The sequence below is a fragment of the Larus michahellis genome, chromosome 2, assembly GCF_964199755.1.
Source record: "Larus michahellis chromosome 2, bLarMic1.1, whole genome shotgun sequence".
Lineage (NCBI taxonomy): Eukaryota > Metazoa > Chordata > Aves > Charadriiformes > Laridae > Larus > Larus michahellis.
The window spans coordinates 160,748,923-160,770,445 of NC_133897.1; the positions used below are offsets into that span (position 1 = coordinate 160,748,923).

General features: G+C 40.4%; 1 protein-coding gene across 1 annotated transcript in view; it reads left to right on the forward strand.

Moving 5' to 3' along the window:
- Window positions 1-21,523, forward strand: part of TG (thyroglobulin) — a 159,463-nt gene that overhangs the window by 42,397 nt on the left and 95,543 nt on the right. Inside the window, exons 22-34 of the mRNA XM_074577876.1 lie at window positions 1,869-2,039; window positions 5,564-5,686; window positions 7,413-7,528; window positions 8,260-8,368; window positions 10,251-10,448; window positions 12,213-12,380; window positions 13,813-13,878; window positions 14,593-14,673; window positions 16,780-16,917; window positions 18,041-18,217; window positions 19,190-19,301; window positions 19,854-19,933; window positions 20,201-20,344. Coding sequence (XP_074433977.1) covers window positions 1,869-2,039; window positions 5,564-5,686; window positions 7,413-7,528; window positions 8,260-8,368; window positions 10,251-10,448; window positions 12,213-12,380; window positions 13,813-13,878; window positions 14,593-14,673; window positions 16,780-16,917; window positions 18,041-18,217; window positions 19,190-19,301; window positions 19,854-19,933; window positions 20,201-20,344 — 1,683 coding nt within the window. The remainder of the gene's footprint in view (window positions 1-1,868; window positions 2,040-5,563; window positions 5,687-7,412; window positions 7,529-8,259; window positions 8,369-10,250; window positions 10,449-12,212; window positions 12,381-13,812; window positions 13,879-14,592; window positions 14,674-16,779; window positions 16,918-18,040; window positions 18,218-19,189; window positions 19,302-19,853; window positions 19,934-20,200; window positions 20,345-21,523) is intronic.

Consider the following 21,523-nt stretch of genomic DNA (forward strand, 5'->3'; position numbering starts at 1 on the left):
TATCAGTGAGAAACATCTTACATAGTTCATTTGTTAGCATTTTCATGAACACTAAAGTAGTCTTGTCTTTGTGCAGCTCTTTCCCCTGCAAATAAAAATACTTCTCACAAAGCAGCTATCAATATGTTCACTAAAGTTGGTGCATTCAGCTTAAATGAATTAGTTTTGGATCCGTTCCATAAAAAATATCACTTAAGGCCAAATTCAGTTCTGTCTAGAGTTAGGTCATGGGTAAAAATTAAAGTGAGTAGTGAGAATGAGTTTCTTGGAAGTACTGGTGAGCATAGGGACTGCTTTATTGTGTTTCAACCTATTTATTTTCTTAGGTGGGATAAAAAACCCCCACATTTATTGTAATGCACCCTGACATCAATTAGCTTTTGCCTAAAGAAGATGTTAGACTGAGATATCATTCTTCATTTCTGTATGTGTTCCCGGTGTAGGTATGGGACTCCTGTTCTTACAAGTTTGCTCCTTAAGCTTTCTTTACTGCACTTGCAGTTTTCTCTACCATAAGCGCCTGCAACTAAACCAGCTCCCTGCCTGGCTTCCACCTCACCTGTGTGTTGAGGCTCAGTGCCAGCCCTTTCCAAAGGGCCATGTTGTACACAATTACTTTTCTTCTTTTTTTCTTTCTTTCTCTGCTGTCTGCTTACAAAGTCTGAAGAGTTTGCTGAATTAACTGCCAGATACAAAAAGGAAAGTATTGCCCGATGAACACAGCACAGGAAAAATGGAGGACTGAAGCGTTCTCCCCTCTGCTGCTTACCTTGTTTTCCTCCCAGAGGTTGTGCCTCTGTGGCAAGGATGGCTGAGAGGCACAAGAAGAATTTCCTAAACTTTCAGTGCACTGAATTGAGACAATGCTGATGATGTCACATTTTGATGTGTCAGACTGAACCCTGGTGGTTTCTTCATACGTAGATAAGCCTTGCTTGCTTAAGTAGCAACTCAGATGGAGGACACAAAGGTGGTTACCCTGTCAGGCTTAGTCCACCTGGGGTTCTCTGCTGCTGCCTTCAAAGTCGGTCAAATTTCCAGATTTCTTTCTCTGTGGAGCCCAGATACTTGGTTTCTAAACATTTTAAATCATTAAAAATGTTAGGTAGTTGGGGAAGATGCTGCTAATTAAAATCAAAATTCTTCATTCTTTAAAAATAGTGTGAAGACCTTTTCTTTCCCTCTGAAAAGTACATTTAAAAAAAAAAAAAAACGTGTGGGAGCAGCAAACAACAAATTGATGTGATGTCTCTTGTGCCATTGCTCATAACTTTTCATGGATCCATTGCAGTAGGCACTAAACAAACCTGTAGGAAAACACAGTTCCTTCTCTGTACTTCTTTGCTTTACAGTACTTAGCATAAAGGAGACCTGATCCATGGCAGAGAATCCTAAAAATGTTTGGAGTATGAATTGCAGTAGCAACAAAGCAGTGAGACTACCATGTTTCAGAGCATGAAACACAATGAAAATTATAGATTAACTTTCAGTAAAGTCTCTGTTGTACTTAGAGTACTTCTGTCCTACAGCATTGAAACATTGTCCTACTCCATTGACAGGACCAGAGCCAATGTGTGCAAATGAAAACACAGGAGGTTCCCTCTGAACATCAGGAAACACTTTTTTACTAAGGGTGGCTGAGCACTGGCACAGGTTGTCCAGGGAGATTGTGGAGTCTCCAACTTTTGAGGTGTTCAAAAGCCATGTGGACATCGTCCTGGGCAACCAGCTCTAGGTGGCCCTGCTTGAGCAGGGGAGTTGGACCAGATGACCTCCAAAATTCCCTTCCAACCAGAACCATTCTGTGAAACCCTGTGACAGCATTATCAAAATACCTTTTTTTTTTTCTTCTTTTTTACTTCTAACAGGCATCACATACTGTCAAACCAATGAGCAGGGTCTGCAGTGTGATGAAAATGGCCAGTATAGACCTTCCCAGCAAGACCCCGACACTAAGAAATCCTTCTGCATCGATAGCTTTGGAGCAGCACTGGACTGGACTGAAACAGATGATCTCCTTATAGACAACCAGTGCCTAGGTGAGTGTCAGAAGAGTATTTTGGATATGTTTTCACCCCACATAAGTGAAGACCTCCTTATGAAAAGACCTTCTGTTCCACAGCTGGCTTGCCAGCTTATGGCTTGCCACCTTCCCATGGATGTGGCCTCTGCCTTAAGCTACATTCCGCCTTAGTTTTGCGTTTCTTGACTACATTGGAGAAGTCATTTCCTGTAGGGAGAGGGAAAAGCAGGTTTTTTGCACTCTCAGGTGGCTGACAGCTTTTGTTGTAGGCTGATCTCCTGCTCTCTGCTTGGAAACCCAAAAGAATAACAAGAGGGCTAATGGGAAAGAAGCAGAATGATGAATTTCTTAGTAAAATTATCACTCATCAGTGTGTTCAGGAGAAATAGACTGTGTTTGGCAATAACCTCACAGCCACGGCATAACGTCACTCCCTGGGCTCCTGCTGTACAGTATCTGACTTGGTGAACATATCCTTGCAAGCTGGGAAGACTTACTTCTTCTTGAACGCAGTTGTGAAATGCCGGTTCTCAGGGATGAATAACTTGAAAAATACGTCATCCATCAAAGAGTCCCCAAACTGCCTGCAGTAGCTTCTAATTGTGCTTCTCAGCACCAAAGCTTTTGCCTTGCCCAAAAATAGTTTTCCAGAAGTTTTTATTATTCATCATATGATTGGTATCAAATTTAATGGAATGTTCGGTTTAGAAACTGATGTCACAGAGTGTCTGAATTAGACAGTGTCTTATGACAAGTGTGATCAGCGGAAGGAGTGCGAAATGAAAGCCCTCATCTGTGAACAGGTTGCAAAACTGTCTTCAGTTAAAATAGCTATTTTTTTTCTCTGAGCATACTCAGGGACTGATCCTGACGCTGAGGTGTTAGCCTCTGTTGATCTCTCACGGGGTCATTGGGATATTTCTCTGCGCAGCTTAATTCTCCTGCTACTTACCTTGAGCCCTCCTACATGAGTATTTCTGACTCTGTCCAAGAAGGAGCAGTTGTAGATATCTGTGCTTATTTTTATGGATTGTGCTAGAAGATTTCACTACAAATAAATATTTATAAGTGTTGACAATTCAGGGCTTCAAAAAACAACAATAACAAATACCCAAGAAGTCCAGTGTTTTTTTAAAATAATTTACAGGATAATTTAATTTCTTTTGTTTTTTCTTTTAAAAATCGTGCTGTATTTCCAGAAAGCATTATATGAAGTGAAACCGATTACCACTGTTTTCAGTTTTTCCCCTGCCCCTTCTACTTCCCTTAATTGAATTCAGCATGCAACAAGACAGCAGGGTCTGGAGACGGATCTCGCTTTGCCAGGAGGCTGGCGATTGGGCAGCATCAATAAATAACCCAACTGTTCTTTGGTTTTTGAGGCTGTAGCAGGAGTAAGAATTTCCTTTTACGAATGCACAGTAATTAGCTGTAACAACCCATGCGCATTCGTATTGTTCTCTCTGTTATATTTTAAGCCATGCTTAACATTTATTGCAATAACAGGGATGGGTTCTAGAGCTTTACTCTCTAGTGACGTGAGATTAAGGAGAATTTCTGCTACAGACTAAGCCTGTTGAATGTTTTTTTAATTATATTATTGTTGAGAAGAGGGCAATGTGAACTAACAAATTCATGAAAATGTGAGCTAGTAGAATATTATTCATTGTATTTTTTTTTTGACAAAGTAGCTTTATGAATGCAACTTTTTTACCTTTCTTTTTATTAAAATTCCAGAATTAAGAAAAGGCAGCTTTTCTATTAGTTTTGTAATGTTTTCAGTTTAATGTTTCATTACACTTTCTACCTCTTCTCTACTTTTCTCCCATATTATTGCAGAGAAAATTGAGGGGGGGGATGAAGTCAGAATTAGGAAAAAAAAATCAGAAGAAAATAAAAACATTTACAAATATCATTTTTTTTAATTTTGAATTCTGCATTAGAAATGAGGGCAACAAACAATTGCAAACAACATAAAACACTGATTCTTTTCAGTTTTAAGAAAATATGTGAATTCTGTTTTTAACCAGGCATCACTGCAAGTTGCAGATGTAGAAGAAATTAAGTTTAATACAGAATTAAGTTAATGCTTATATTTTGGTGTCCTGTATTTCTATGAAGGAAAAAACTTCCACCTCTGTTTACACCATCATTCAGCCCTCTCTGTGGCTGAGCTGGAGTGCGAGGAATTTTTTGTGTTAAGTGTTTGGCTGGCCCTTGTGTTTTTTCTGAGCAAAAATTACAGTTTTATCAAAAGCACCTGCTGACTCAGCCCTGACAGTGGAGGACATTTGCTTCTGATTTAGCCCTGACTGTTTTGCTGTAAGAGTACAAATGATTGTTTTAGGAACTTATCCCTGACTTTTATTTTGTGGTTTATCCAGACGTTTCAGGGAGAGAGGCCTGGGATCCTCCTGCTGGATCTCTGTGCTCATGTGTGCGGGGGAGAGAAGGGCTGAGCTTCCAGCTCTTCCACACGCAGGCATCTCCGATGGGCTGAGAGCAGACCAGGGCTCCTGTTCCTTGGCTCTTTTAGGTCTATACCAGGCATTGGCTGCAATAAGCCACAGTTTTCCATTCATTTGGGACGTTTAGAGGACAAGTTTGGTCAACGCAGGGGTGATGCTAAGTCACCACCTTCTTCCCTTTTCCTTAATATGCTGTGTTCACTGAAAAATATTAATATATCAACTGGTGGACACACTGTACCAAAATCCCTTTGCAATATACGGAGTAGCAACCCAAGCATGGTAGTGGTGGTGCCACCATGTGTCCTTTCATGAGACCATAATCTTCTTCAGGGCACAGCCAGGCCCAGACTGGAGCTTAATTTGGATTCCTCTCCCCATTTAGTGACCTTTGGGTTTTGCGTCTCTAGACCCCATGAGCTTTTCCCAGTTTGCGAACAGTGCTGCTGGTCAGATTCCCCACTCTCAGGTGCAGAGAGTCCAATTCAGAGAGAATAAATAAAACAGTTTGGTAAGTGACGTGACGGTCTGGAGTTAAAGGTTGAACGAAAGAGGAAAACAATGAGCATGTGGGACATACTACCTCGAATAGATCCCTGAGCTGAAGTCAGTGGAGATCAGGCTGTTGTGATCCTGTAAACAAGTTATAGGGCTCTTAGATTTCCTTTCTAACCAAGTTCTGTGGGAGCTGGCTCTTGTTTCAGCATCTGTTTTGCAGAAAAGTTAGTTCTCCTGTTGACTCAATAGTTGGTTCTATGCCATGGGCAAGTAACGGGAGATGGCCAGTCAGGTGCTGGAAGAGAAGTTTCACTTGAATATAAACTCCCACCCCACTCCTAGTTATTTTTAAAAGATCTTATGACACTTTTTTTTTTTTTTTCAGAACAGAAATTATATCCTCAGTCCAGCTATCTCCTAAGTTATCTGTGGAGTTACAGTACATCATTTAATGAGTAAAGATTTTTCCCTACAGAATTCATGAATTTTTATTTACATCTAAAATCTCTTTGTCTCTCTGCAGCATGGTAACTGATAATAGTACCTGGTTGGTTTGTGCTTTTTTTTTTTTTAGTGCTCAGAAAATTTGAGAGAGTTCCTGCCTCCAGACTGATTTATGGGTTGGAAGAAGCTCAAATTCTTCAGTCTCAGTCATTTGGGGGAGACCTGCAAAGTTCAGCTTTTCAGTGTATTTCAGGTGAGGAAAACTCTCAGAAATCTGTAGAAACAACACTAACCATCATGAAAAATAATAATCTTTTTATATGAAGAGCTTATAGTTAAGTTCCTAGATGAACTATATGTTTTGCAGTTCAGTACCAGTTTACTGCAAGATGTTTACAACTTTTGGTGATGTTTGTTCAGGGAAGAGATTGGTCTTTCTTTCAGCAAGAAGTCTTCTGACTTTATGTACCACGTTAGACAAGTCATCTGACTTTAAAGCCCATTGGTGTACTTTGCAAGATGGATGAGAGCTGAGATTCAGACTAGGAAACATTCATCAGACTTTTCAGATGTGCAGACAAAAGAAGGATAAGGTGTTCAGGACACGTGAAAAGCAAGCTTTCAGCTCTTCCCAAATTACCTTTCTGGCATATAAAAGAGGAATAGTCGTCCTTGCTTATGTCAGAAGGATATTATGAAGAGTGCAGATATTCCTCTGCTGAGCCTTACAGTGTATATACCATATTACATCTGGATACATCATGTTTACTGGTTTATATTGATTCAATGTCATCTAAAACTAAGGGGAATCACTGCACCACTTTCAGGGGTTCAGATCGCTGCTTTGAATCAATGCCGTACCTTGTGTCTCCTAATGCTCAAACTTGTGGAGAGAGGCAGAGGGGTCACGTTTAAAATAAAAACACCCTGGCAGTAATAACACAGGTGGCCTGCTTGTAGGGCAGACATCACCGAAGTCTGACAAAGTCAGTGGCTTTGTGTCACTTACCCTGCTTTAGTGGGAGCAGTCATTTTGTGCTGAGATGAATCTGTGAAACCATGTATGTGTTACTAGAATGATTCTCCTGCGGCAGATCATCCCCTAGCTGTGCACTGCAAGGCTTCTTGCACCTTTCTCTGAAGCTGGAGACCTTCAAAAGCAAAGCACTGAGCTGAGAGGGTGGTGGGAATGAACTTAGGGAGGAAAAGATGGCCCTTTGACAAGCAGTCTCATTCAAGCACACATAGCCTGTATTTTCATCATAAGTTACACCCACTGTCAAATGGCAGCACTACTACAAGATATTATTGAGGTGCTCACTGAAGGGTAAGGCTTAAACCTTCCCTCTCTGCTTCCTAACAAACTCAGACAGCCTGGCTTCCATTTCTGAGGATGTTTTGTTCTAATCTGGTTGATTTTATACTAAAAACATTTAGAGCATATCACATCCGCTTGATACAGTAACCCCATGGCAAACAGATTGTAAAAAATATTAGAGTGATAGGGAGGAGGGGAAACACCAAATTCTTCAATTGTGCTGGCCATCTGACCAGTGTAAGCGGGCAAGCCACCACACCCTGGATTTAGGAGTGACTGAAGGTCCTTCTGCCCTTGCACACCCACCGCTAACTTGCTCCCACACCTCTGCTCTTAGAACAGGAGGGGAAATTTTGCCCCAGGCAAAATTATCCAGCAGACATTAAATATTTGGGTGGGGGGCTTAGACCTAGCTCAGCAGTTTGTATCATCAGGTGACGAAAGTCCAAACAACTTTTTGCATGAATTTAAGTTAATTTAAAAACCTAACCCTCTACTAAAATAGTTAAATACTAAAGTTCATCTGGCTAATGAAATTCATGTATTTGCCACCTGATAGAGGTATGAAAAACTAGGTAAATAGCCCTAAACAGTGAAATTTGTAGCAGAAATTTTGCATATTGAATGCTTGGAAACCTAAGGTTTCTTTTCTGTTTTTCAGGCTGTGAGAGGGAAGAAGCATGTGGTTTTGCCACTGTGACTCCTGCTGGTGCTGGTGTTCTGTGTGAATTATACAGTGCTGCTGAAGTCAACTTCAACTGCACCACCTCTGGATTGGTAAAAATGATCATATTTAAAAATATGTGTTTAGCATAGTACTGTAGGTTCAATATAAGTAGAAGGCGTCACAGAAGGAAGGCAGGCTGTTACCTCACCCCTTGGACATTGCTCTTCACTATGGCAGTAATCAGTTCCTGCAGGCTGGTAAAGAAGCTACATCCAAATGTTCCCAAAACTGACATCTGAATGCCTCAGGTTTTGGTTTGAAACATCACACAGCACTTCTGTTCTTAAAACGTGCTGAGCTCCCGCAGTCTGGAAATCAGGTTAACTTGAAAGGGAGATTCATCCGGAGAGTTCAAACTGCTGCTCTTCCAGACAGCTCAAACTGCTGCTCAGAGAGCTGCTCTTGGAGAGAAATGGACATTTTGAAAGGATAATTCTTTTGACCTGCTTTAGACACCTCCATCTGGATGAGACAGTATCCAGGTCAGTAATCAGGCCACCTGAAAAGTCATCATTTGTCAGTCCCTTTCTCTGGTCCGGGGTTTGAATCATGTGCTCTTCAGCACTGCAACAGCTTCCTATTCACTACTTTTAAACACAGCAAAAGCGGCACTGAAGAGTGGAGATCTCTGTCTGACAGAATAAAAAATGACCACACGGAGCTGTGGGAGCTATAAACCGTGTGCGCTAATTCTGAATAAGTTTCTGAATAAGGAAAATGCATTTTAGGAGAAGAAATCTATGAGGTTGTATTTATTGTGCATGCCTGCTTTCTGTCTCAGGTGCAAGGTGTTTTTGGGAACCCCGCTGCCACAAGCATCGATCGTCTCAGTTGCCTGCTTCATGTCAGGAATCCAGAGGGAGATGCAGTGACAGCCTATTTGAAGAGAGGTACCACATGCAAATCACTCGTCTAATGTTAGCGTGCTGTGATCAGCTTTGTAGTTACTTACATGTAGGATGATGACTAAATGTGAGGGAGCATCTTTGTTCAAGGTGACGTAATACTTTTCAGAGCTTAACTTTTAGTGATAGACCAGCAACCTCAGCAAATCTTCCCGTCTTGTCTTGTTCCCTAGAAATTAGGAATACAGCTTTTGTAAGCCATTGCGGTGGCAGACAGTCCCACAAGAGATCAAATTTTATCCAATGTTATTATTCTCTATTCTATTCTATGTAGGGAGGTGATTGTCCCCCTGTACTCAGCACTGGTGAGACCACACCTTGAGTCTTGTGTCCAGTTCTGGGCACCTCAATACCAGAGAGATATCGAGGTGCTGGAGCGAGTGCAGAGGAGGGCAACGAAGATGGTGAAGGGCCTGGAGAATAAATCTTATGGGGAGCGATTGAAGGAGCTGGGACTGTTTAGTTTGAGGAAGAGGAGGCTGAGGGGAGACCTCATCACTCTCTACAACTGCTTGAAAGGACACTGTAGAGAGGTTGGTGCTGGTCTCTTCTCACAGGTCATTAGTGATAGAACAAGAGGGAATGGGTTCAAGCTGCAGCAGGGTAGGTTTAGGCTGGACATTAGGAAAAAATTCTTCCCAGAAAGAGTGGTCAGACACTGGAATAGGCTGCCCAGGGAGGTGGTGGAGTCACCATCCCTGGATGTGTTTAAGACTCGTTTAGATGTGGTGTTAGGGGATATGGCGTAAGGGAGAACTTTGTAGAGTGGAGTTGATGGTTGGACTCGATGATCCCAAGGGTCTTTTCCAACCTAAATGATTCTATTCTATTCTATTCTATTCTATTCTATTCTATTCTATTCTATTCTATTCTATTCTATTCTATTCTATTCTATTCTATTCTATTCTATTTTGTTGTACTATGATTTCTCTTGATTAAACAGTTTGTTATTCAGCTATAGGGCATTACCAATGATCAGCTTGTACATAATTTTTTTTTACGATAATTTTGTCTGTAAATTGTCCCACTAATATACCAGACAAGAAATAACCTGGTCTTCAGTGACTCCCAGAGTGATGCAGCTGAACTAATGAATGTACAAGATATGTTTTTTTAGCCTAAGTGTGACAGATATCACTGCATGTCCCATCCAATGCATGTCCAACTTCAAGCCTTATGCCAAATTTGAAACAAGACAACCAAATGCAGAATGCTGCAGGGTTTGAGTTAAAAGTCTCTGGTGTCATTGCTTTCTTTTTACTTCTATCCAAACCTCTGAGTCACCATTTATTAATAATAATAATAAAAATAAAGATCGAAGTTTCACCTGAAAAAAGGCAAGTCCTCTGAGCTTGTTGCAATCAGTGTAATCTTGTTGATACCAGATCTACTCTACATGTCAGTTGATATTGCTAATTAGATCCAGCATTATATGAATCGTGTCCTCTCACATATGTGTCTAGTCAGCAGAAACCTTATTCCAGATGTAGTTGTACTGGCCAAATTACACATTTTACTTTTTTAATGAGATAATTTTGTTTCATTTATACCTGGGAGTTATTAATATAGTGCTTGAATGTGGAATATTACCAACCTTACAATGTACATTGATTTACGAGACCTTTGCTGATACAGTGGGCTGTTTTTCCTACCCGAGCAATACATTCTGACCAACTGCCCAGGTAAAATTGCACCAAACCATTTGATTATCTTATCTTGCTTTTGAACCACAAAGTTGAGAAAAGGACTTTTGAGGCAGAGTTTTTATCATAAAACTTTCAACCAGCTCCAGTCTGCAGACAATCCAAAGGCATCCCATCTCCTCCCACGCTCTTTTGAACATTTCTTTCCTGTTCTGTCAACCCAGGACAAGAATTTAACTCATCTGGACTCAAGACCTTTGAAAGGACCGGTTTCCAGAATGTGCTTTCTGGTGTATATCGCTCCGTGGTGCTCTCTGCAGCCAGCACGTCTCTGACTGACGCTCAGCTCTTCTGTCGGCAGATTTGCAGCAGGGACTCTTGCTGTGATGGCTTCATCTTGAGTCAGATTGCGCTTGATGGAGGTATTGTCTAACTGCAAGATAAAAAATTCTGCAGTAGAAATCCAACTCTAACTGAGTAGAAATCTTTTTTGGACACAGTACACTTACGTCTACATCATACCAGTGCCTGACTCTACATCACTGACATTTTTTTGGTGTAGGCAGACTTTGAGTAATGCCCAAGACTTGACCTGGAGCAGTAGAGATAAAGACCTGAGGTAGCAAGATCCTCTTGGAGACAAATGGACATTTTGAAAGGATAATTCTTTTGACCTGCTTTAGACATCTCCATCTGGATGAGATAAATCATTCTGAAAATGCCTCTCTCCTTATGTAACGTGTCTCTGTTGCCAGAAGTTGGTGCCTTTCAGCTGATGGGGGAATTAAGAAGGTGCCTCCAGACAGAGTCCTTGTAGTACAAATGTAAATCAGCTCCCCTTTTGGAGCAGGAAAAGAGGATGCTAAACAGGGAATTATGTTAAGTTACTGCATACAGGAATGCAGTCTACATTCTCCTAAGTCTGGGTGTCTAGCTAGCAGAACAAGTTGGAGTGGGATGGACAGAGTCTGGCAGAGGTGGGACTTAGAGCCCAGATTTCTGCCAGTAAATTTAAGGATTTAATGCCAGTGGTGGCTTTTTGTGGTTTCTTTTCGAGCTCACATGGGATCAACTTTCCTGTTGGAGGTGCATTTTATATAGGAAACGTGAGGTTCTAATTGAGTTGCCTCAATTTTTTTAAAGATGGGCTCTTACAAATAAAGGCATGTGCTACTGGCTGCTATATGGCAAGCACTTCTCTAGTTTTGAGTGGGAAACTGATCCTGGATTTGAGAAAACTTTCTCTGTGGAAATTATCAAGCAAGTGTTTCCAGGAAATTATTTTTTGTTTTAGCATCTCTTTTATTTTTGCACCAAAATGTTTTGGTGATCTTGTAAAGTCCTTTTTCCTATACGTTTACCATCAAATTTTTATGTTCTCTGTCCTTGTGAGTGTAGAAGGGGGTGGGGAGAAGATCAGTGTTGTAGAGCGCTCTGGTTAGTTGAAGTGGCCTATTTGGATCAGTAATACAGGTAAACACATTAGTTTGACTAACATTGTTTTAAAAATAATTAAATAAATAAATACAAGTATCACATTCCATATCTCATGTACCCAGTCCATAAAAAAAAAATAAAATCAGAGAAGGCATTGTAAAACCATAGAAATGCCTGAGCTGTGACAGCCAATACAAAGCAAAAACTGAGTATTGTCTAGACATTATGGTAAGAGAGCGATGCCAAAACATCTGGCCTTAAGCGTGCTGGTGCCCCTGACTCAGACCATGATGCTGGGGGAGGCTCAGGCCTGGACTGACTGAAATCAGATACCAATCCAGGAAACCATCCAAGGAAAAATGTAAGTGCTTTCTTGGTTCAGAGCCTGAGCTTGTAAGACCGCTGAAGGACTGAATATGTCTCCGTGATGCTATAAAGTGCTGAGAACATTGTTGGGTATTATCAGATAATAGTAGTATTTTATTAGGTGGTAATAGTATGTGCTTGAAATCTCTGAGAAGCAGGATACAAATGTTTTTTTTAGGTATGAATAGCTAACCTTACTGCTCTGATGTGAATGTATGGGTCTGATTGTCTTTTTTTTTTTTGGGTAGCACTACTAAAGGGTATCTACCTCGGTGACACAAGTTCAATTGGCATTCAGAGAAACAATTGGGATGCTTGGGTAGAAATCTCTGTGTAACTTCAAAGCATCGGAGTGATGCAGCTGTCTTTTTGCCTGAACCTAGGTACCATTTTGTGTAGTTTGATGAGCTCCCCAGACGTGCTGATCTGCAATGCAAACGACTGGAGTCCGACACCAACATCTGGCATGGATGGGATATGTAAAGGTGTGAGCTATGATGAAAAAGAGAAGATGTTTTCCTTCACCCTGGGAGGGCAAGTGTTCAGTGGAAGTACGTCAATGAATTATCTCAATTTACATTCCTTTTCTTTAATTCTTCTATAGACTCCACCTTTTTCACCAGCCTGCTCTTGTACTTCAGTGCTTTTATTCTCAAGTAAATCCATATCTGTACAATCACAAGAGAATAAGAACTCCCCAACTGGATGGACACACTTTACTGTGTGATCATTAACGAAAGTCAAGAATGTACTGCTTTTAGTATATTACTCTGTAATATTTAATTTAGGCAGATTCAAGACAATAATTGGAAAGAAAGGTAAATTCTGGAGCAAAGACAAAAAGAGAGATGCCCAGAGCTGAACAGAAAATACAATGATGGAAAATAGAATAAAGCCTTGGCACCGTGGACCCAGAATAGCACCAGGACATCTGGGTCATAGAATCATAGAATCTTCATGGTTGGAAAGGACCTTTGAGTTTATCGAGTCCAACCATACACACACACAAAAAACCCCTACAATCTCTGTCACTAGAGCATGCCCTGAAGGGCCAAATCTAGACGTTTCTTAAACACCTCTAGGGATGGTGACTCAACCACCACCCTGGGCAGGCTGTTCCAGTGCCTGACCACTCTTTCAGTAAAGTAATCCTTCCTAATATCTAATCTAAACCTCCCCTGCCGCAACTTCAGACCATTTCCTCTGGTCCTGTCATTATTCCCTTGGGAGAAGAGGCCAACACCCACCTCTCTCCAACCTCCTTTCAGGTGGTTGTAGAGGGCAATGAGGTCTCCCCTCAGCCTCCTCTTCTCCAAGCTAAACATGCCCAGCTCCCTCAGCCTCTCCTCATATGCCCTGGTCTCCAGACCCCTCACCAGCCTGGTAGCTCTCCTCTGGACACGCTCCAGCACTTCCATGTCCCTCTTGTACAGAGGGGCCCAGAACTGAACACAGCACTCGAGGTGAGGCCTCACCAGTGCCGAGTACAGAGGCACGAACACTTCCCTGCTCCTGCTGGCCACGCTATTCCTGATACAAGCCAGAATGCTGTTGGCCTTCTTGGCCACCTGGGCACACTGCTGGCTCATGTTAAGCTGGCCATCCACCAGCACCCCCAGGTCCTTTTCTGCTGGGCAGCTTTCCAGCCACTCTGCCCCAAGCCTGTAGCACTGCTTGGGGTTGTTGTGACCAAAATGCAGGACCTGGCACTTGGCCTTATTAAACCTCATAGAGTTGGCCTTGGCCCATCCATCCAGCCTGTCCAGGTCCCTCTGTAGAGCCTTCCTACCCTCAAGCAGATCAACACTCCCACCTAGTTTGGTGTCGTCTGCAAACTTACTGAGGGTCCTTCTTCCTCAGGGTCTTGTATTGTAAATAAGGTGATGTGTAGTCTAGTGATGTGTTTTTAATGTAATTTCTGAAAATTTCAGTGCTACCTGTTTAACTTTAGCAGCTGTTCTAACAATTTTTTTTCTTTCTTAGCATCTAAGGTGGCAGAAGAGGCTGAAAGAAATTTTACTACCTTTCAGCAAGTTTATCTGTGGAGAGGTGAGTTATCTCACAAAAGTTGTTATAAAAACTCACCATGAATGGGAGGCAGTGGCACATGTGTGTTCTGTAAACTTGTTTAAACTGGAAATGTTATTCTCACTTTATTGACACTACTCAGCAGTCCTTCCTGGTGGGCCAGGTGTAATCTGGAGTAATTCTGCTACTGTCAGTTTTGTGAGACTTGGGTAAATTCTTGTGTCTGAGAAGATGCTTTATTAGTTTTACTATCTGCGAAAAATGCTATCACGGAGACATTTGCCTTTGTTCCACCAGTGTCCAGGATCCATAATAATTTGGCACTTTATACATAACTAGCAGGGTTACCTTTATTAGCACCATAACCACGTATGTGTTGTTTTTGCAAGTTTACTTTCTGAATCTCACAACACAGATAGCAGGACCTGCGCAAATGATTTGTGATTCTGCTTTAGAAATGCACACAGCATCCAGAGCACTGATGAGGAATGTATAGTGATTGTGGATGTGGCATTTACTTTTATCCTCCAAATAGCACATTCTGGTTTAGGTTTTTCCCATGGAGTTACTTGTAGATAGATGGTCTTAGTCATTTTTGACTCATCAGTTGGTGGAACTACCTAAGGAGTTTTCCTAAATGTTGCACTTTAAAATGTTTGCTAAATTTAGTGAACTAAGGATAAGCTTGTCTCGTGGATGAAAGGTAAATGGAATTACTATGCTTTTTAATTCCAGGCTCTGATATGGTCACCCGAACTAAAACCTCTGCATGCAATGCTGCTGCTTTGAAAACAGAGAATGATCTGACGTTATCAGGTATTGCAGTAAAGGGCGAACAGAGAAGGCAGCAGAAGATAGCTTAGAGGGGTGTGGAATTTAACTAGAAAATATCATATATTGCCATATATGTATCATAATGATATAGCTGTTGTGAAGTCCAGAGGATTTCTCTTGGGTAAGAAGTACAATGCAGGTTTTGAGAGAGATGTTCAAATTGTGAGTCTCCTGTCTTTATGGTTTTTACCTTCCCAGGCCGGGCTGGAAATGAAAGTGTTAAAATGTTCAGTGAAAGCTTGTTCTTTCAGACTTACTGAACTGTAAAGACTCAGGAAATATTATTTGGTTGGGGAAAAAATTCATATAAACTCATGAATTGAATCCTTAGCCTGGGTACCTGGGTATATATATATATCGCTACCAACAATATGACTGTAAATACGATGCTTGAAGGAACTCAGGATGAAACTGCAATCACAAGTGTTTCTTCTGTGCATGACGAAAGTGGGCGACCTGGGAAGTTCTCTAGCTTCTTTGTTATTCCAGGGTCTGCTCTTCATTATACTAAGTCATGTATATACCAAAAATCATTTGTATTGAGTTCCTAGTGTTCCTTTGGGTCTTCGGAACCATAATCCTAAGAGAAACAGAGCAGTGGAGCCTGTTGAGAGCGCTTGGGCTCATCTCTAATGAACTGTAATCTTTGCTGAGAAGCCTTGATGAATACCTGAGCATGTGATTTAATACATGTAAAACCTTAACATGAAGCGAGTTGCTAGTTTTGCTTGTGTAATTTGAGAGGAAGGGAAACTAAAGCGCCCATTTACCCAGTGGTGCTCCCATATAATTAGTGGTATTTTAAAGTCTAAACTTAAAAATGAGAAAAAAAAACCCTGCACTTAATACATTGGGTGAAATTCTCTTGCATTTACCTGCCAAGGCATGAGTGCAGCCCTCAGGGTTCTCCATTTACCTTGCTGCAGCTGATGATATCATTAAACCCTGGAGTTATGCAAGGAACGCAGCTTCTTCCTCCATCCCTTCATTTTAATCATGACACAAACTAAGAGAAACTGAAGGTTGAAGTTAAGTCTTGAGAGGTAACAAGACTTATAAATCACCTTTTTTAAAAAGTTATGGATACACCTGAGAAAATGTCTACAGAGCTTTTATTACTTGATGATCATCCTTAAAGCACGTGGTAGCATATCTTTTCTATTTTCTGATAGAAAATTCAAAGTTACTGTGCGCTCCCAGTAGGTGCTTCAGCATTTCAGCTGCAATCGTCAGCGTGTCTTTACTATTTTTTTTTGTCTGGCTGTTTCAGTGCGTGTAAAATTAAATAACAGGAATCTCTCCACTGTTGGAGTAACTGGGGATGAGACCTGCTGATGACATTTGATGAATAAAAAGGTGTTTATGAAGAAATTTGTAAGAGATCGGTGAAGAGTGTTCATTTCTTTCAATATTTTACTTGGAGCCTTATTTTAAAGGGATGAATTTGAAAACGGCTTGAAATAGTTAAGATTGTTTCAGAGGAAGCTCAGGAGATATAAAGTGTTGTAGTTACATCTAAAGTCACAAGCAGGGGACAGAAAGGAGTTATTTAATGTAGTCCGTGGAGCATAAACTAGAAGAAATGATTAAATGAATGAAATAGATATTATATATGTTAAGAGAACATTTAACACTGAAAGGTGTAAAAGCTTCTCAAGGTAATATAAGGAAACTACTGTGTTTTGGATTAATAAAACTAGATTGATTAAGGCATTGTAAACATCCCCTGAAGCATCATACTTCACTGCTAAGCTGATGTGCTGTGTTACAGAGTAGAGAGAACTTTCTTATTTCTAGGAACTGTGACTTTCATCTATTTTTTGGGTGGTGGAAATAGTCTGACAATGCGACGTTGTGCAGTGGAGCTCGGCGAGGAGGCATTGCCGACACAGGCATCAATAACTGTGGGTGGACAATTCTGTTACTAAAAGCAGTATTTGGTGTATGCTAGCCCTACGAAAAGTTTGCAGCTGTTTTACCGTGAAAGGCAGAATTTTATATACAAATAAATTCAATTTATTACAGATCATAGTTATGGGGTTTTTTTGTGGATTTGACCATTTGTTTGTCTGTTTGTTTGAATCTCAGATTCTACAAAGGATCTTTTCTACCTAATGGACAACAGCCAGATACAAAGTGACCAGAACTCTTCTCTCCCCTACCAGCAGTACTGGGTCTTCAGGCAGAAGTACTCAGCAGAGGAAGCTGTGCTTTGGTGTCTCACACGTAAGACATCCTGGAGACTGTTATTTTACAGGGAATAATAATTAATTAAAATATTTTAATGGGTATTATAATCATGATGAGTGGAAACTCTGGACTTAAAGATTTTTTTAGGGAAAAACCCACAAAATTTTCATGGAAGTTACTAATGGGGCCACCTGTTTCTTCCTTACAATCTTTGCCTACTGTGGCAGAAAGGTTACTCATCATTCGTCACCAGCGTATCCCTGTTATGGGCAAGAGAAGTAGAAGATACAGCTTAGACAACACTCTGCTGTTCTTGACATGTAGCCGTCCAAATAGATGACATAGTGGTAAAAGGAGAAGGTAAAATTCAGATGTCTGGGGTTACTGATAAAGTACATTTCAACGTGATAAATGGAGAAGAGTTTCTAACTCTGAGTACCAGGAAGGCAGAACTGAGAGTACTAAGCCACGCACAAACATCACTGCAAGAGGCCAGTCGAGCTATGCCTGTTTAAAATGAAGCGTTGAGGTATATATTTACTGAAGCCATTGCCACTGTAATTAAGAAATGGGTTTGACAGCTTTGTTTCTTTTGGGAAGGTGCATTATTACCCTGGGGCAAATTTCAGTGCAAATTGCTACAAGCAAATGGCTTGAATAGTTGAGTCTGGAAAAATTATTGATATTTTTGTGTAACACATGAACATTTCAGAAATATTTTTTGCAAAAAATTCCTAAGACATTGTAGACTTTATTGTTCTTTTTATTCTTTAAAGTAAGACACCCATGACTAATGCAGAGTTCTCTTATGATTGTACAGTTTGCATGCCAAATTTACTAAAAAGAAAGAGACATCTTTATGAATCACAGTGTTAGTGACACCAATACACTAGGACAATGCTTATCACAGCTGGGGAATGTATCTTTCCAGTTAGCTGTGATGTAGCTTCTTTTCTGTGCTCTCCAGGTAAGCCTGCTCTTCAGTGTCGCAAGAAACAGAATCTGTCCCTGTTCCTCTTGTGCCATAATTGAACAATATTGACATTCTCACTTTTAGTTATTTGCTGATGGTCAGCTTTAAGCGCGCTGAAGACATGAAGAGGAATAGAGAGGTGAAGAAACGCTTGTGTGTGTAACTCTTAGTAACTTTGCTTCCTAGGTTGTGCACAAGAAGATGAGTTTTGTCGAATGGCAGATCTTCAAAATGCCACAGATGTATACTTTGTGTGCACTCTCTATCCAGAGGCACAGATTTGTGATGGCAGCATCAACCAAATGCCAGAAAACTGTCGAACGGTGCTACCCCGGCAACCACAGACATTGTATCGTAAAATAGGTAAGTTTGGGGATTTGCATGTATAATGTGTGCTCTAACCCTGATAACGCAAGCTAGTGTTTTGGCTCTTGATTCTGAGATAAAAAGTGACGGGGCAAGGGGGAAGGTCCGGCTGTTCTGGGTTTGTTTTTTCATTTTCAGTTCAGAATGGAAATATATTAACCGTAAATTCCACTCTCCATCTCAGTTATTCCCGATTCAGTGAGGCCAAGGGTAGCTCAAGTAATTTGTATACCAGGCCTTAGACCTTTTTATAATGTGAGTGAAATGGGAATGTCATTGGGATGTCACCAATACCATTTGCAGCCATTAACATTTCCATGGTAGTTAAGCAATGCAAAAATTGAAAGTCATTGAGTGTAAATTTTTTTTACTTTTTTTATTCTTTTAGAAAATACAGACTTACAGACATGTGGATTTTAATCTTTGGGTTTTGATACTTTGGAAGTTGAATGATTTTCTCATAGGGCTCATGGGTCAAAACTGGACAAACAAGCCTGTTATCACTGTACAGGAATCTATACTTTTGCTGTGAAAAATGTAGAGGCCCACTGAACTCAACTACTAACTGTGTCGTTTTGGGGAGCTCAAAGTGCAGCACAAGGTGACTAATGCATGAGTACACTGGAGTCTTCCAATCTGGAATTCTGGAAAGGTTTTTGGACCTTGAGGAAGGATTAATGTCAATACAGGTCTCAGAAACAGAAACTCTGGGTTGGAAGTCTTCCCGTGGCGATGTACTTTGCTAAGTTTTTAGTCTTTGCTTGTTGGATTTTTGTTCATATTCAGGCTTAACTGTCAAAAGTTTGCTGTGATAAAGCAAAACTTACCTTTTGATGGACCAAGACCATTGTAGCATATAAACATAAACTTTACCCTTACCATGTGATTAGTTGGCCAGCCTGTGTAAATGACAAGGTTAAGCTGATTTTTCCACTTTTATTTTATTTTTCTTTTTCTTTTTCCTTTTAGTCACTCTAAAAAGTTCTGTGAAGAGCTTCTACACACGTATACCATTCCAGACAGTAACTGGGATCTCAGTGAGGAATAAGACTGACATGAGCAGAAAAACTGTTTCAGATGGGTAGGACATGACTGTTTTTTACTGGAATTTTAATCGTGCCTGGAATACCGAGGCCCTGCTATGCAGATGAAGGGGATCAGATGTATTTACCCAAGAAAAGCATTATCAGAGAATATTTAACACAGGAAAAAACCATATGAATTAAAATAAATTTATAATTGAGTTATAATAATAATGTATATAATTAATAATTATATATATGTGAATTATTACTCATACTGCTATTAAATTGCTGGTTGGCCAGTTAAATCTCTTGGAAATAATGCACCAAATTAATGTAAGCTGATATTTTTAGGGCAGATATCAAAATACTCATCTAAATTATTAGATGTTTTCTGGTAGATGTGTACTGATAGAACATAATTTCATCTACAAATAGAAAATGTATGGCAGCGTCTATGCAGTATGAACAACCGTGAGGTGATCTTATCGTGAGGGGCATCTCTACAGGTTCTCGATGTCTCTCCCCTATGCAGTATTCTCTCTTCCCTTCTCCATGGCAGAGACAGATTACTACTGATAATAAAAGTAATGAGGTTTTTCCTTTCCCAGCTTTTTTGAGTGTGAGCGTTGGTGTGATGCTGACCCCTGTTGCACAGGATTTGGCTTTTTTAATGACTCCCAGCTATCAGGTATTTTTTCACTATTTTTAAAATAATTTCAGTCTTCCTACATTATTATAAATTTTACCATTCTTTTGATGTGAAGGGCACTTTAGAAGCCCTTGCAGATCTTATGCAACTTTCTTTAGCACCTTTTTGAGTAATCATAACCATTTCTAGTTCAGTGCAATGAAAAGCTCCGCATCACAGAAATCTATAAATTTATCCTCATCTATAAATTTAATATAAATATAATATAAATATTTCCTCATCTATAACCATGTCTTTCCCTGGCAGGTGGAAAGATCGTATGCCTGACCTTGAACAGCCTGGGCATCCAGACGTGTGCTGAGGAAACAAGGAGTGTTTGGCAAGTTTCAAATTGTAGTTTGTCGGATGCTGAAGTCAGGATACACCCATTTGGCTGGTATCAGAAGCCTGGTAAGTGGTGCAGGCCACATGGCCTTTCCAGCTGGTTTCTGCACATTAAAGCTTATTATTTAGCTTTAACGTATAGAAGCTTCAGCTTTCAGATGGAGGACCCATTTGCAGGGATTGCAAATAGACAGGACAGACAAGTATGTGTGAGGGAAAGAAATTTTAATTTCCATTTTTGTAGAAAAGGAACAGAAATCTCTCAAAGAGGTGTAATTGTGTTCCGTGGATTGTATGGGAGACTTGTGGCTGATGTTGGAATCTAAATATATTTTGTCCCACTGCACAGGCCTGGTCAGGACATTGCTCTTTGCTTCTCAGTGCTGGGCTTTTTGTTCAACAGTGTGAGTGGATGGGTTGCCTCAAAGGATTGGTTTTGTTCTGGAATTTAAAATTCATTTTTGGCTGTTTTGGTAAAGAAAGGGACAAGACCAAATTCCAAAGTAGCACTGTGTTCTTCAAGTGGTAGGAAGCCGTCATGTGTTCAAATAGAAGAGAAGTTATTTAGGTTAGGTTATTTCATCGAGAGGAATCAAAAGTAGAGCTAGTCAAAGTGAATTTTCTTTTCCATAGTGAAACAAAAGACTCCATTACTTTGTTGAAAAGTTTCAGTGGGTTTGTCATTTGTTACACTCCTCATGGATGGGTGATACTGACCCCTTTGTTAAATCTTTGTTAAAAGTTGACTTAACATAACTGAAACAATAAGGACAATGAACACCTGTCTAACTGTATCCCCCTTTATGTGAGGATAGCCTGTTATTGAGTCTACAAGAGCAGGACCCTGTTGAACTCCTCTGAAAGTAGTGAGGCCCCATGGGGGCAGGTCTGGCGATGTTGACAGGATCAGGGATAAAATTTGAATAAGGAGTACTTTTTCCTGCTTTTAAACTCATCAGAAGGACCAATGCCTAAGTGGAAGGGGGAAGAATGAAGTGCGGATATATGCTGTCCAGTGCATGTGATGTAAAGATAATCCAATTAAAGTTGTGTAGCGCTAGATCAGATATCCTTGCAATGCACTGCATTTTAAAGTGTTGGTAAACTTAAAGAAACCTTCATTCACACTGTAAGTGTCTGAAATATGAACTCAATCCTGAGCTTTTGAAGTCCTGCACTGGCACTCTACCCGCTAGATCACCCATTTCCTCCCCAGGTGGTGCAACCTTGGTTAAAGAGGAATCA